The sequence below is a fragment of the Schistocerca cancellata genome, chromosome 3 (assembly GCF_023864275.1).
Source record: "Schistocerca cancellata isolate TAMUIC-IGC-003103 chromosome 3, iqSchCanc2.1, whole genome shotgun sequence".
Lineage (NCBI taxonomy): Eukaryota > Metazoa > Arthropoda > Insecta > Orthoptera > Acrididae > Schistocerca > Schistocerca cancellata.
Window position 1 is genome coordinate 574,857,704 of NC_064628.1, and position 15,065 is coordinate 574,872,768.

General features: G+C 42.0%; 1 protein-coding gene across 1 annotated transcript in view; it reads left to right on the forward strand.

Annotated features, from left to right (window-relative positions):
- The window catches only part of LOC126175422 (uncharacterized), a 581,488-nt gene that overhangs the window by 173,089 nt on the left and 393,334 nt on the right, over positions 1-15,065 (forward strand). The window contains exon 7 of the mRNA XM_049922221.1: positions 1,100-1,286. Coding sequence (XP_049778178.1) covers positions 1,100-1,286 — 187 coding nt within the window. The remainder of the gene's footprint in view (positions 1-1,099; positions 1,287-15,065) is intronic.

The window sequence follows — 15,065 nt, forward strand, 5'->3', positions numbered from 1 at the left end:
GTCTTTACTTATTGTTTTCCTTTTCCTTACCTGTGTCTTTTCCTATCTGTCAGTGCTCTAACCTTGCACACAGTACTATCTAGTGAATGTTGATGGATATCCCTTCTCTTTTCAATGTTAGAAATCCAAAGATTGTGTGAGAGTACCAGCATACTTTACAGCATAGTTAAAAACCTTTTCCTTTCTTGCATAACACCACTTGCAACTTGCAACAGAATCAACAATTTGTTAGGACATAGGGAGATAATGCAATAAAGTTCTGAATGTATTTTTATCAGTGACTTGTGTTGTTAATAAACATGTTGACTCAAGGAAATGAAACTTAGAACCACTATTTCAGCATTAAGAGCCTCCACATTTTATTCTTTGTTTGCGAATGGTCATGTCATGGCCAATGTGTCTGTCCTTTGCCAGCATACTGCCGATGTGCTGCTGGCAGTTCCTGCAGCTATGTATCTCACAATTTCTCTCTCTCTCTCTCTCTCTCTCTCTCTCTCTCTCTGTTGCCCACTACTTGTTTGTTGTGCTGCATAAAATAGTCAAAAGCCTTCAGCTTTCCTACCCTTCAACAGTACTGCCCAATGTTTAGCAGTGAAAGATTTTGAAAAATTATAGCAGAATTGTGACACAGCGTAATGGGCATTGTGGTGCACAGTCTGGGAATCACTGATCTACAGAATCAAATGTTTTGACTTCTAAGCACAAAAGGCCACTAGAGTCGGATTTCTTTCTAATTCCATCAGAGCTCAGTTCATTAGATGAAATATTGCTTTCTCCGTAGAGGATCATTTACAGAAGACAAACTGAACAGTTTTTAAGAGGTTATTGTCAGATAAGTGGCTGAATATTCTGTTATAAACTACTGTCTCACACGTTTGTAAATGGGGGAAGGAGGAAGATATGTGTATAACTAGCACTTCCGTATTCCCCATTTAGGTGTTACTGTTGCACATTTCAGTCTTCCAGAATATACACCTTGACTTGTCTACTGATTACATTGTCAACTCAGTCCCTTTGTCATATGTACACTTGTTTGGAGTCCCATTGTCAATACAAGGAAGTTTGTGTCTGATGTTCTGTACAATTTTGGATTCTACAGGAGGATGCGAGCCGTGCTGGGAATTCGGGAGTATCTCGGTACAGAGAAAGACGGCGCTTGTGGGCTGGAGAATCACGTGTCGCAACACAGCCTGTTACACAAGTGGAGGTTGAGGAAGCAGTACGTCTTAACAGTCAACAGTCTGCACAGTCTGATGTTCCGGAGTTATCTTCCTCAGCTGCTGACGGTGAGAAAGAAGAGTTCATATGAAGTATTTAACACCATGACTTTTTTATATACTTAACTTATGTACATATTTCACCAGTGGAAAATTTTTTCTTATGTATGTGTAATGCCTTTATGTCTAATTATCTAAATGTTGCTAGACAATTTCTAGTAGTTTTAGGTTCTTTCTTGGCTTTTGCCAGATTGTAACTTTGTGGTAGTTCCTCATAAGTTGTGCATATCAGAAACTTCCATGTTCCAGCTACTTATGTTTGTCTTCTGAATGTTATTGCATGCATTTTCTGTTGAATTTAAATTCTTAATACTTGTCATTCACGCAGTAACTAATTTCAGATGTATAATACGACAGCATGGGCAAAAAAGGGAAGGGTGATAGTTACCCGGTTTATGCATTTGGCTATTCTTCCTTTTCCTTTTATTGTTAGTGGCTTTAAATTGCAACAAATAAGTGCTTGTGTGTGCGTGTGTGTACATGCATCATTAATTTCACTGCCCTAATGGGGCCACCATCAGAAAAATTTCCTGACTATTGAGAAAGATTAGTATTTCATCCATCTTCAACAACTGTAGTTGTATATAATGAAATAACAAGCAACCATTGGTTTTGGGCACTTGGTGCCCTTCTTCAGAAGGTTATACCTATCATTATTTGTGAGTGTCAACAATAAAGGAGCAGAAAGTAATACAAAACTTATTGTGTTAATTGATTCAGTATTGTATTACTTACTGCTCCTGTATATTTTTTAGGCATTTTGCTGTAATCTTTTTGTTGAGACTCACAAATGTTGCAATAGGCATATCATTTTGAAGAAGGGCACGGCACTAAGTGCCTGAAATCAGTAAAGAAATTAAATTTCTGTGAAGCAACTGTATGATTGTTGAAGGGGAGAAAATCTGGAACAAGTTGGTATTGCAGATACCACAGTTGTAAACAGGGATGTGTTCTGATGTTTAATTCATGGTAATTGCAGATGGGGTGGGATAAGAACACAGAAGACAGAACTGGCTACTGTTGGCAGACAGAAAGACCACCTTCATAGAGGGCCATAAAATATTAGGTTGGGGCATAAGTTTGTTGCATTTTGATGTTCCAGTTGCTATGGGTTTATTTATAGATTGTCCCAGTTGCTATGGGTTTATTTATAGATTGTCAGTTTTTATTTGTAATTAATAGTTACTAATTGAGTTTACATGTTGTCATTTGGAGATAGTGAGTGGAGCTGTGGACATAGAAAATCTAGCACCAAGTTTAGAAATTTGAACATTTCTGACATATTCTTCTGTTTGAGTTCAGTAGAGGGGTGACAGCAGTAGATGCAGCAAGAAACATTTGTACTATGTATGGCAATAATGTCATTGGACAGGGCACAGCAAAAATATTGTTTTCTGATTTTGAGAGGATCATTTCGACTTTAGTGATTATGTACATTCAGGAAGACCTTTGGAATTCGATGAAGACCATTGAAATCCATAAATCCAGAATAATGTGCATCAGCCACCATTGTGCGATGGTTGCACACAATGGGAAAGGTTTGAAAATTGGGTACCTCATGCTCTAAGCCAAACTCACAGAAATTGATTGGTGGCCATATGTGCCATCGTACATTGGTTCATGAACAACACTGACCATTCCTATTCTGGTGACAAGAAATGGTGTCTTTATGCTAACATAAGTAGAAGAAAGGAATGGTTGAGCCCAAAGAAAGCAGCAACTGCCCATAAAAAGACATGCATGCATTCACAAAAGATAAAGTTATGCATCTGATGGAACAGCGATGATTTGGTTTACTACAAACTGCTTCTCTGAGTTGTAACCATCACTGCTTACATTTATTGTCAGCAACTGAGACATTGTGCAGACACAGTCCAAGAGCAATGGGCAGGAAGACTGTGGGAATTGCTGCTACTTCACAAAAACGCCCGCCTGCAATTTGCTAGACTGACAAAAAACACTATTTGAGAGTTTGGTTGGAAAGTCATAAGGCACTCACATAATTCCCCTAATCTTGCACCCTCATATTTTCATGTCTTCCACTCTTTATTGAGCATCCTTCAAGGAATTTCCTTTCCAGGACAAAATGGTTTCTACAGTCATAGAATTGAAAAGTTAGGCCAGCATTGGCAGACCATTGTCAATTGTGAAGGAGAATAAATTACTGGAGACTAAAGTCTGTTATGTATATCTGATGTATTCATTAAACTTATGGAAAAAAGCTATGAACTTGTGCTCCAACCCAAGACTATTGAGAGAACTACACCTAATTTTAGAAAATTGTTATGATTATTAGCACATACCATATGGGTTGTTCCCCCCTGCGGGATTGGGCGTTAAAATAGGCCTGAGTTATTCCTGCCTGCCGTAAGAGGCAAATAAAGGGAGTTTGAAATATTTCAGCCTTTCTGTGATGGTTCCCTATAGCGTCTGACCTCCATTCTTCAAAATTTTTCCAAAGAGCGAGTCAGTTGGGGAAGGGTGCCTAATGTAGTGTCTTGTGTCCATCCTGCACTGTGACTTTTAGCACACTTAATCATCATGGATGTGCAACTCTGCTCATTCTCCAGCCATTGTTGAGGACACCTTCCTGGGTGTGTTTCCTCCATCCACTGTGCGGTGTCGTTTTCTGTGCCTATGTTGGTAATGGACTTGATTGCACCTGATATCCACCGCTGTAGCCAGTGCGTTGTGATGAGGTCGCCATGTACCTTGACTACACAGGGATCGCTCTGCTGATGCCTGCGCCATTAACTCCCTGCGTATGCCAAGGAGTAGATTTCTGTCTGCCTGGAGCATCAGGACTCCTGGCAACAGCCATCCTGCTATTTAATCCAAGGAAGTACGAACACCAAATTGTTCCTTGCCCTGGCTACACCATGGGAGGAAAGCCAGGCTAAGGATAGAAGCAAACCTTATTCGCCCCAGTACCTCGTCTGTATAAGAGCTGATGGTGAATCCTTAATGTCAATGAACCCTCAGGTTTTTACAGAGCATTTAGAGGGCAAGTTTAGGGAGCTGGAGGGATTGTCCAAAATGTGATCTGGATCCGTCCTGTGCCCAGTCACGGGCATTAATTGCCTGTGACAAGGTGGGAGATGTTTCTGTTTCCCCATGCCAGGGTATTATAGTCCACAGGGACCTTTTTTACAGTCCAGTGACTAGGTGTGTGCCAACTTAGACTGGATGAGGCATTTATTTCATTCAGTGCATCCATAGGGGTCTGCAGGATAATCAGATTTCCACAGTTGCATTCATGGGGGCCCACAGGATAATGAGATTGCCACCAGTGCCTTCATCTTCGCCTTCGATGGTGACACATTAACTGAGAAAGTCAAGGTGATGGTATACCAATGCAATGTAAAGCCATATATCTCTCCCCCAATGTAGTACTTTAAGTGCTGGAAGTTCAGACATATGTCTTCTTGCTGTAAATCAGGCGTCACATGCCGCGATTGTGGATGTCCATCACATCCCAATACTCCATTTTCCCTGCCTCCCATCTGTGTTAACTGCGGAGCGAGCACCGTTCCCCTTGCTCGCCAGACTGCTGGATTCCCCAGAAAGGAAGGAAAAATCATGGAATACAAGACCCTGGACCAACTGACCTACACTGAGGGTAAGAGGAAATCTGAAAGGCTACATCCTGTGTGCTTGACGTCCTCTTATGCCACACCTACAACAACAGTTTCAGCCCCATCAGTACAACCATTTATAGTTGGGCTTCAGGGCCGCAAGACTATACCTGCCCTGCATATGGTGGGGGGCATTCCTATCCCTGTTGCTCCTGCACCATGTACTTCAGAAGCAATACCCCTCCAGCCATTGGGGACATCCGTCCCCACTTCTCAACTGGAGAAGCATCAGTCTTCTTTGGCTCCTCTTGCTAGGAAGGGATCTCTTGGGTCACTCCCTTTCCAAGTTCCTACCAGTGGCGGAAGTAGCCACAGGCAGCTGTAAAGGTTGGGGAGACTCTGCAGTTATTATAGGGAGACAAAATAGTATGGTAAACAACAATTTAAACAAATGAAACAAAATGCATCAAATAAAACAACAACAACAACTACTACTACTACTACTACTACTACTACTACAACTACTACAACAACTACTACTACCCTCCACGAATAAGTCTATAACTCGGTCTACAACGATCTGGTCACTGGATAGCTCTCAAACTAGTGTATTTCTATTGCTAACGTGCACAAACACGACAGCCAGATGTTGGTCATTGAATTCCTTAAATAATTCTTCACTCATTTAAGAGCACTCGTGCTTCGTTTACTGCGTGCTGTAGTTGCGGGTAGGGTCAAAACCAAACGCAGGAACTTCATTGTTTCTTCATAAACGGAGTCTAAATCATTGTTGACAATGTACTTCAAGGGGATTCTTTGAGATAAGTGTTTTTTCTCATCAGCGCTTATGTTACACAGTTCATTTTCAAGTTGTTCTTGTTTGAAAAAAAGGGTACTATTCTAATAATTGAAGCAGTTTCATCTTAGGGAATTCTTTTTGATAGTTCGGGAAACACTTTTCGTTCAAAAGTTCAACAAACTGAATTTGGGAAGGGCTTGAAACCACCTTTTCATCTGAACAACTTGCAAATCCAGTATCTCGTAAGTTAGTGCCCTGTGAGTTGTCTTTTGACTGTCACAGAATGATAAGTTGCCATTCAAACACAAGCTGCATTTAATGCATTCATCAACGAATGTTTCTGTTCTTAATTGTTGTAAGTTTCTCAAAACAGTTCTTATTTCATCGTGGCAAGCAGTTATACTGACACATTTTGACTGAAGAGCATTAAAGAGATGCATAAACAAAGCACCCTCAGTAGAAGCAAAGCAAGTGGACAAACGTAGGATCATCCATCCATCGTTTCATTCCCACAACACAGCTCAAAGATTCTGGGTCCCACTGAGAGTCTGTATCGTCAAATATATAATTAAAAACACTATATAGCCCTGAGAAATGACTAGATGTTCTGGAAACTGCCCTGGAACGAAAGTTCCAGCCAGTGTTGCTTGCAGGTGGCAGTTTAAATCCTTTCTCAGTTAGCAATACAGTTCGTTTTGACGATTTGCTGAAAAACTAATGGAATGCAGTGGGATCACTTACAAACATGCGTACTTGTCATATGATTTTGGAGGCATGTAACAGTACCAAATTCAGTTGGTGTGCGTAACAATGAATAAACAGTGCATAGGGACAGAACTGCTTCACCAATTGTTGTAGTTCTCTTTCTCTCCCCGCCATTACTGAAGTGCCATCATATGTTTGACTAACCACTTTTCCTTCCACATTCCATTCTTTCAATACTGCATGAATAATGTTTGACAAACCTTCAGCAGTTTTATCTCCAGAAACATCGTAAAATCCAACGAATCTTTCCTCAATTTTTTCTGCAATACAGTACCTGAATATTATACTCATTTGACTCTTGCATGACACGTCTAATGTTTCATCAAACTGATTTGAAATGAAATTACAGTTCTGAATTTCAGATTCATTTCTATTACATCATTCTGTATATCTGGAGAAGTTCCTTTAAAGGTTGAAGATGATGACAGATGGTCTCAGATTAACTGCTCTCCTTGATCTAGTAAATCCAAAAATTCCAGATAGTTACCTTTGTTGCTGGAGGATTCGTCTTCTCGATGGCTGCGAAAGGCTAGTTCTTGTTCAACAAAGAAATAAAATTGCCTGAATAAGATGAGCCAATACTATTCTGCTGGACGCAACTTGTTTGTTGTATTTTATTGGTGTCAGACGAGCGGATTCAGAAATGGGGTGCTCAATTCTACTTCTGCCCAATAACTGAAATGATTCTTTGTTCTGCAAGTAACGTTTTGATATCTGATGCTTTTGTGCTTTCCTGTCAAAATTCTTTATTGTACAAATGCCCTCATTGCATCATTCCTTTTCACCACCAAACAGAAGACATATATAGCAATATAATCTGTTATTAACTGCAGTCACAGTCAGCCAAGCATACTTTTCACACCAGGCTGTCTGAAAAGTGTGTTTTTGTTTAGCTTCACTTAAAACTACACTGAGTATAGAAGTAGGTCGTTTGTCCTTCAGTTCATACGTTTTTTCGTACGTTAATGTAGAAAAAGGCGTTTTTAATGAAAATTCTATAGGTTTTCAGTTGCTGGCTCACTCATGTTGGCGACACAACAAAAATATGCACTAAAATTACACAAGAATGACTATGAACACAAACCACGCGACTGTTCACTTCCGTGTTAAAAGCCAGCATAGAAGCGGCAGAGGCTAGTCTCGATACCTGCTAGCTAGTGCAGCGCACTGGCCTACGTGGAAGAGGGGAAGTGGAGAGGAGCCGGGAATGCCACTAACACTCATAAATTTTTTTTTTTTTTGTTATGGTTTTAGGGCGCAAAACTGCTAAGGTCATTAGCGCCCACTAACACTCAGGTGCACACAGCCAGGTGAGGGAAGGGAGGCAGAGACTGGGAACAGTCGAGTCTCAAGCAGGCAGATATGGGTGCGGCGGCGCAGGCTACAAAACTTATGTCTTCGCACATTTAGTGCTCTTAATAGAATTTATTTATATTTTTGTTATGAATTACTATTGCATCTTTTTTAAGCAAAAATACAGAGGAGGCTAGGTCTCAAAGTCCCCCCTCATGCTACGCCACTGATTCTGACATCCTCCAAGGACCTAGATGTCACCGGGCCGTCATACTCTATGGAGATCTGTCGCGCAGGTACTCAGTTGGTGGCAGCAGGTGACTCTTAGGTGTCAACACAGGACAGGTCGCGAGTCATGCTTGTGTAGCTCAGTTGGTAGACCACTTGCCCATGAAAGGCAAAGGTCCCGAGTTCAAGTCTCAGTCCGGCACAGTTTTAATCTGCCAGGAAGTTCCATATCGGTGCACACTCCGCTGCAGAGTGAAAATCTCATTTTGCAGGAAGAAGCCATCTGCAATCTATAAAAAGAAAACTGAACTCCGTCTGGCCACCGTATCGTGGTCAGCACACCGCTCTCCCAGCCATGTCAGTTTACAATACCAGAGGCGCTACTTCTCAATTGAGTAGCTCCTCAGTTTGCCTGACAAGGGCTGAGTGCAGCCCGAAATCTATATTTTCATCTAAATGGTGGCATATAGTTGAACATATTGGCTGCACTGATTAATCAACTCCATAAATCTTTCTTACTTTTGGGAGATTTTAATGCCCATAACCCCTTGTGCGGTGGCACCATGTTTTCTTTCTGAGGTAGATATGTCTAGAATCTACTGTCTCAACTCAACCTCTGCCTCTTCAATACTGAAGCCCCCAACACATTTTAGTGTGGCTCACGGTACTTACAAGGCCATTTATTTATCAGTTTGCAGCCCAGAACTTCTCCCATCTATCACTGGATACCCCACAGTGACGTGAGTGTAAGTGACCACGTCTCCATCTTCCTGTCATTCCCATGGATGCATACTCAGGTGGGCTTTAAACAAGGCAGACTGGAAAGCTTTCATATCTATTGTCACCATTGAATCTCCCCCGCAACGATCGTTCATGCTGCAAAATGTGTGATCCCTCATTTCTCAGGGTTCCCCAGGGAAAGACAATGCCTTAATGGTTGCCGGAAATCGCTGAGACTACTAAAGAGTGTAGGCAAGCTCTACAGTGATATCAGTGGCACCCGTCACTGGAGCAAGTAATAGCTTTTAAACGGCTCCGTGCCCTTGTTCACCAGCTCATAAAAATATGGAAACAGGAGTGTTGGGAGAGGTATGTCTCCACCATTGGGTCACATATCTCGCATTCGCAAGTCTGGTAGAAGATCCAATGTGTATTCAAGTACCAGACCTCAACAGGTGTTCCTTGTATATCCATCAATGAAGAGATATCTACCGATACAAACACAATTGCAGAGTACTTTGCCGAGCCCTATGCTAGTGCCTCTACATCGGAGAATTATCCCATCTCCTTTCATACCTTCAAACAGTGGATGGGAGGGAAACTCCTCTCGTTCACTACACACCACAGTGAACCTTATAATGCTGCATTTACTGAGTGGGAGCTCCTCCTCGCCCTTGCACATTTTCCCGACACAGCTCCTAGGCCAGATTGCATCCACACTCAGGTGATTAAACATGTCTCATTGGACTACATGCGATGTCCATCTTCAACCGCATCTGGAGTGATGGTGTTTTCCTGACGCAGTGGCGAGCGAGCGGTGTCATTCCAGTGCTCAAACATGGTAAAAACCTGCTTTATGTGGATAGCTATTGGCCCATCAGCTTCACCAATGTTTTTTGTAAGCTGCTAGAACGCCTGCTGAGTCGGTGTTTGTGTTGGCTCCAGGAGTCTCGGGGCCTACTGGCTCCATGCCAAGGTGATTCTGCAAGGGTCGCTCTACCGCTGATAACTTAGTGTCCCTCGAGTCTGCCATCTGAACAGCGTTTTTACCTGTCGCTCCATACTTTCTGTGTCCAAGTTGGTGCCTCCTGTAGTTCCCGCCATATCCAGGAGAATGGTGTCCCGCAGGGCTCAGTATTGAGTGTCTTTATTTTTAGTAGTCATTAAAGGTTTAGCAGCAGCTGTAGGGCCATTCAACGACTTGCATTTCCTACTGTTGCCCCAGCACTGGTGTTCTGAGCAGCACCTACAGGGAGCCATCCACAAGACACGGTCATGGGCTCTAACCCACGGCTTCCAGTTTTCCGCCATGAAGTTGAAGTTGTGTGTCATGCACTTCTGTCAGTGTTGTACCGTTCATCCAGAACCGGAACTTCACCATGATGTAATGGGGACATATCACTGTAATGGGGACATATCACTGAAATGGGGACATATCAGTTCTTAGGACTGGTTTTTGATGCCCAGTTGACTTGGCTTCCTCATCTTCGTCAGCTTAAGCAGAAGTGCTGGCAGCATCTCAGTGCCCTCCACTGTCTGAGCAACACCAACTGGGGTGCAGATCACTCTACACTGCTGTGGCTCTACAAAGCCCTTGTTCAGTTCTGCCTGGAGTCTTATGATTCAGTGGCACCGTCAGCATTGTGGTTATGAGGGCCAGTGCACCACTGCGGTCTTCGGCTAGTGACAGGAGCTTTTGGGATGAGTCCGATGGTTGGTGTATTGGTGGAGGCTAGGATACCTCTATTGTAGATCAGGTGCTGACAACTGCTCACCAATTGTGTTGCACACATCCATAGCTCTCCTGAGCATCCAAATTGCCATCACCTTTTCCCAACCATGGTGGTTCATCTCCCAGATCGGCAGCCCAGGTCAGGGATTGTGATTATAGTTCATGTCCAACCCATTCTGTCTGAGCTGGAGTCCTTTTCTTTACCACCCCTCGTCTGGGCCCATTCACGTACACCTCCATGGTGTATACCTAGGACGCAGATTCAGATGGACATTTTGCATGACCTAGGGAGTCGGTTCCTCCTCAGTTCTAGATGTGTCCCAGGGCTCTCAAGTAGTCTACACTGACAGCTCGTTGGTTGATGATCACGTTGGCTTCACTTATGCTCACAGAGGACACATTGAACAGTGCTCCTTGCCAGATGGCTGCAGTGTTTTCACTGCGGAGCTGGTGTCATATCCCGTGCTCTGGAGCACGTCTGTTCCTGCTCCAGTGAGTCCTTCCTTGTCTGTAGTGACTCCTTGAGCGACTTACAAGCCATTGATCAGTTCTACCCTCGCCATCCTTTTGGTAGCGACCATCTGGGAGTTGGTCTATGCCCTGGAACAGTCTGGTCGTTCAGTAGTGTTTGTCTGTACCCCGCAACACATCAAAATCCCAGTCAATGAGCTTGCTGTCAGGCTGGCCAAACAGACTTTTCAGAAACCTTTTCTGGAGATCGTCATCTCTGAAACTGACTTGCGCTTGATATTATGCCGCAAGTTTTTGCGGATTTGGTATACGGAATGACATAATCTACAAACGCCCAATAAATTGTGTGCCATAAAGGAGACTACGGATGTGTGGCAGTCCTCTATGCAGGCCTCCTGCAGGGACAATGTGGTCCTCTGTTGGCTCCGCATCAGCCGCGCTTGGCTGGCCCATGGCTATCTCCTCCATGAAGACACACTTCAGTATCGGTGCAGTGGCCGGTTGAGAATGGCCCACACTCAGTTGCACTGTCCTACTTTAGCTACCCTGGTACAGAATTATCAGTTAACTGGACTCATTACCATTAGTTTTATCTGACACCGCCTGATAAGCGCTGATATAATTTTACATTTTATACGTGGGGGGGAATTATCATTCTATCTAAGTATTAGTTTATGTCTTTTGTCAGTCTGTGTTCTCTAGCCTAGTGCTTTTAGGCTGGAGGTTCTAATGTGTTGCAGCATGGCTGGCTCATCCCTTTTTGTTCTTGTGATCAGCCAGCCGTTCTTGTTTTTAATCCCTTCTACCTGTTTGTTGCACCTCTCTGTGGTTTTCTCATCTTACTTTGTCCATTGTAGTGTTTGTTGCCCTTCTGTAGTTATTGCAGTTTTCATTTCTCCAGGTTTTGTGCGTGGAATTTTATTCTATCCCTTATGAACTTGTTTTATAGGAACAAGAGACCATTGACCAAGCAGTTTGCTCCTTCCCCCTCCCTCCCCCCCCTCCCCCCTTAAACCAATCATCCATATAAGGTATATTTGATAGGAAGAAAAAAACTTCCGTGCCTTGTCTATTATCCTCAGTCAAAACATCCTAGTACCAGTTAATCTGTGCTTCAGAAACTCAGACAATGTTAATTCTTTACTTTGATAGTGCTGGCATCATTTAAAAAGAAATTGTGCCTCCATAGAAATGTAAAGAAGCCAGGGGAATGTTTAAATGCTTGCTTGTACCTAGTGCAATTTCCTTGCTAAAAAGTAAATCTCACTATTCACTTTTATTCACCAGATCTGTTTGCTTCAGAGTACTCTCTCTAACTGAAATTGAGAATTCACCTTAAGGGTTCAGATGCAACTCAAGGCAAGAAAATAGTTTGGGGAGGAGTAAAGGTTTGGACATTAGGGGTGTTGGGAAGGCAATGGATCATTCAGTTTGTTTCGTTCAAATGTGAATTCGAAGACCATCTTCTGATATCTTTTTCAGGTGTCCTAGAGCTCTGTAATCAATTGGTTTTTAGAGCAGAATTTTATTTTCTATTTGTTAGAGGCCTTTGTATTAGTTGCTTATTTTTTCAGCTTTTCTTTTACATACTCATAATTAATTCTTGTTATCACATATCTTTTTTAGTTGTTATCTGCTGGTTGTATATTGTATGCAGCGTAATGTGGCAATGTAATGTAGCAATGTGGTTGTGTGATGAAGTGCTTACGAATATTGAATACACTGCAATAGCCTTTTTAGTATATTGCCCTGTGTATTTTGAAAATAGCTGTATCTGGTATACGAGCCTGGAGGATCGGTGGGGGTCATAGCCAGTTAAAATTATGATTTTCTAAGAACCCAAAATTCTACCATTATTAAATTAAAAAGTGATCAAGTGATGATTGCTGCATGTCATTAGATAAATCTCAGGTTTTTATGCCTCTTTTGATAGGATATGCCGAGTGCCATGCGTTGTTGTACTAACCAGAAACGTTAGTTTTACCTTCAGTGCTGAACTCTCTTTGTAAAGGTCAAAAGATTTAAGTTTTAACTTGAATAATGTCTAATCTGATTGTGCTAGTAGCTTCCAGAATGTTATCTTTGCTTTAGCTATTATGCATATTAATGGTTTGCATAAAAAAAGAATATATTTTCTGTTCAGTTCCCAAAACCAAAAAGAACGAAAAAAAACTTTTAGTTTGTTTTTTAAAATGGAATCACATCTGACGACAACCATAAATTGATGATTTTGCTTGACCATATGCTAATTTAAATATTTTTTTAAACGCACATACAAAATTTAATGCGGACCACTCTTCATGTGTGATGTGGTGTTGAGTCACATAAAAAATATTACAATCCTATTAGTGCTCTAACCGTCTCCAACTCAAAAGGAATAAACAAAAAAAAAAATCAGAGCAAATGTTCAGCAGATGTGTTTGAATTCTTAAGGGACCAACTTATGCTAAGAACAACACACACACACACACACACACACACACACACACCTGAGGGAGGACTCGAACCTCGGGCGGGAGGGGCTGCGCACTCCGTGACATGGCGCCTCTAACCGCGCAGCTCAGAGCAAATCCTATCATAAAAAAAAATAATAAATAAATAAAAAAGACTTTTTCCCTTTTCAGGTGTTGATTTCTAACTTGCACTCAGCTGTCTTAAACTTAATTCACAAAATATTTTACAAATTAGACACTCACATCAACATCTGAGATTTGAAGCATGCACCTTCATGTACCTTACCATATTTTAACATAAAAGCCCAGAACATGATACATCATTGTGCCTGACATGCTGGCACAGGATTAACTCTCGTGAATTTCATCACACAGTCACCCATATGGATGAAGTAATACCACTTTGATCTTTACAGTAGTCTTGACAATAACAGCCTTAAAATCTACTTGTTGTTATTGCTAGAAACCTTTCTATCACCTCTACTCTCTCAAGCAATGTTGTGCAACATCACATTATAATGTTTTCTGGCCAATGAAGTTATGTAGCCTATTGAAATCCATCAGTTAATGAATGTTCATTATGTTCATGCTTGTCTATCACTGTAGTAAGTGTATGAGTGAAGTAGAAAGTTTGGAAATGCTGCAACTTCTGTGATATATTCTCAGTGCATGGGTAAGGCCATCAGAGTCTACTGCAGCAGTTGAAGCCATTGTGATAGAAAATCACCAGGTGATGATGGATGAAATAGTCACACATCTGAAAATTGGATGTGACTCAGCACATCACACCATTGTTGAGGTGCTCAAGTTTCACAAAATGTGTGCTAGGTGAGTGCTATGGCAGCTCACTCCTGATCTGAAACAGTGACTTCCTGGTGTCTGTAAAGAACTCTTGCGGCACTTTGGAGAAGAAAGTGATGGCTACTTGGAGAGAATTGTTATGGGATATGAAACCTGGGTAGATTACAGCCAACTTGAAACAGAGAGAGCATGCAAGAAATGGCACCAGTCCGCATCAACAAAACCAAGAAGTTGTTGATGTTGCCAGGTTTTGCTGACACACTTTTGGATGAAAGTGGTGTAGCTGTGGAACACGTGGAACACAGCATGACTAGGGGAAACACCATCACTAGTGTTTCATGTTCTAATAAGTTAAAAAATCAGATTCAGCCTGTCGTAAGATCAAAGTGATATGGACTTCAGACTGCAGGTGTCATTTTGCAACAAGAGACTGCTGAGCCTCATACTGCCCATGCATCGCTTGCAACCATTGATGACCTGCACCTCGATAACCTGCCACATCCACCATACTTACGAAACCTCCCACTGACTGATTACAACATCATGAAACAAACAGTCTTGGTGCAGAGTTGTAATTATTATTTATTTATCCGTGACACATATCAACTGATACAGGCACCTTCAGATTGGCTGCTATTAGATGGTGTTAGGCACATAGGATACTGAACACACACAACATCCCAGCAAACAGTCACCTCGTCAAATGATCAGTAACATTGTGTGGTGGTGTTCTTTGTTAAGGCATGCAATGCAGACCAGTGAACGGAAAATAAGATCAGCTCTACATAGGTCTGCCACCATGTAAACATGTGGGAGGTATACTTGCTCATAGTCAGCTTATAGTTTCTTCATTGTCTATTATGGGTCAGTATACCATCCCCACTATGGATTGGAAAAAGTGATTACCACACATCTGGACCACTCAGACTGCTAATGGGCGGAAAGTAATTT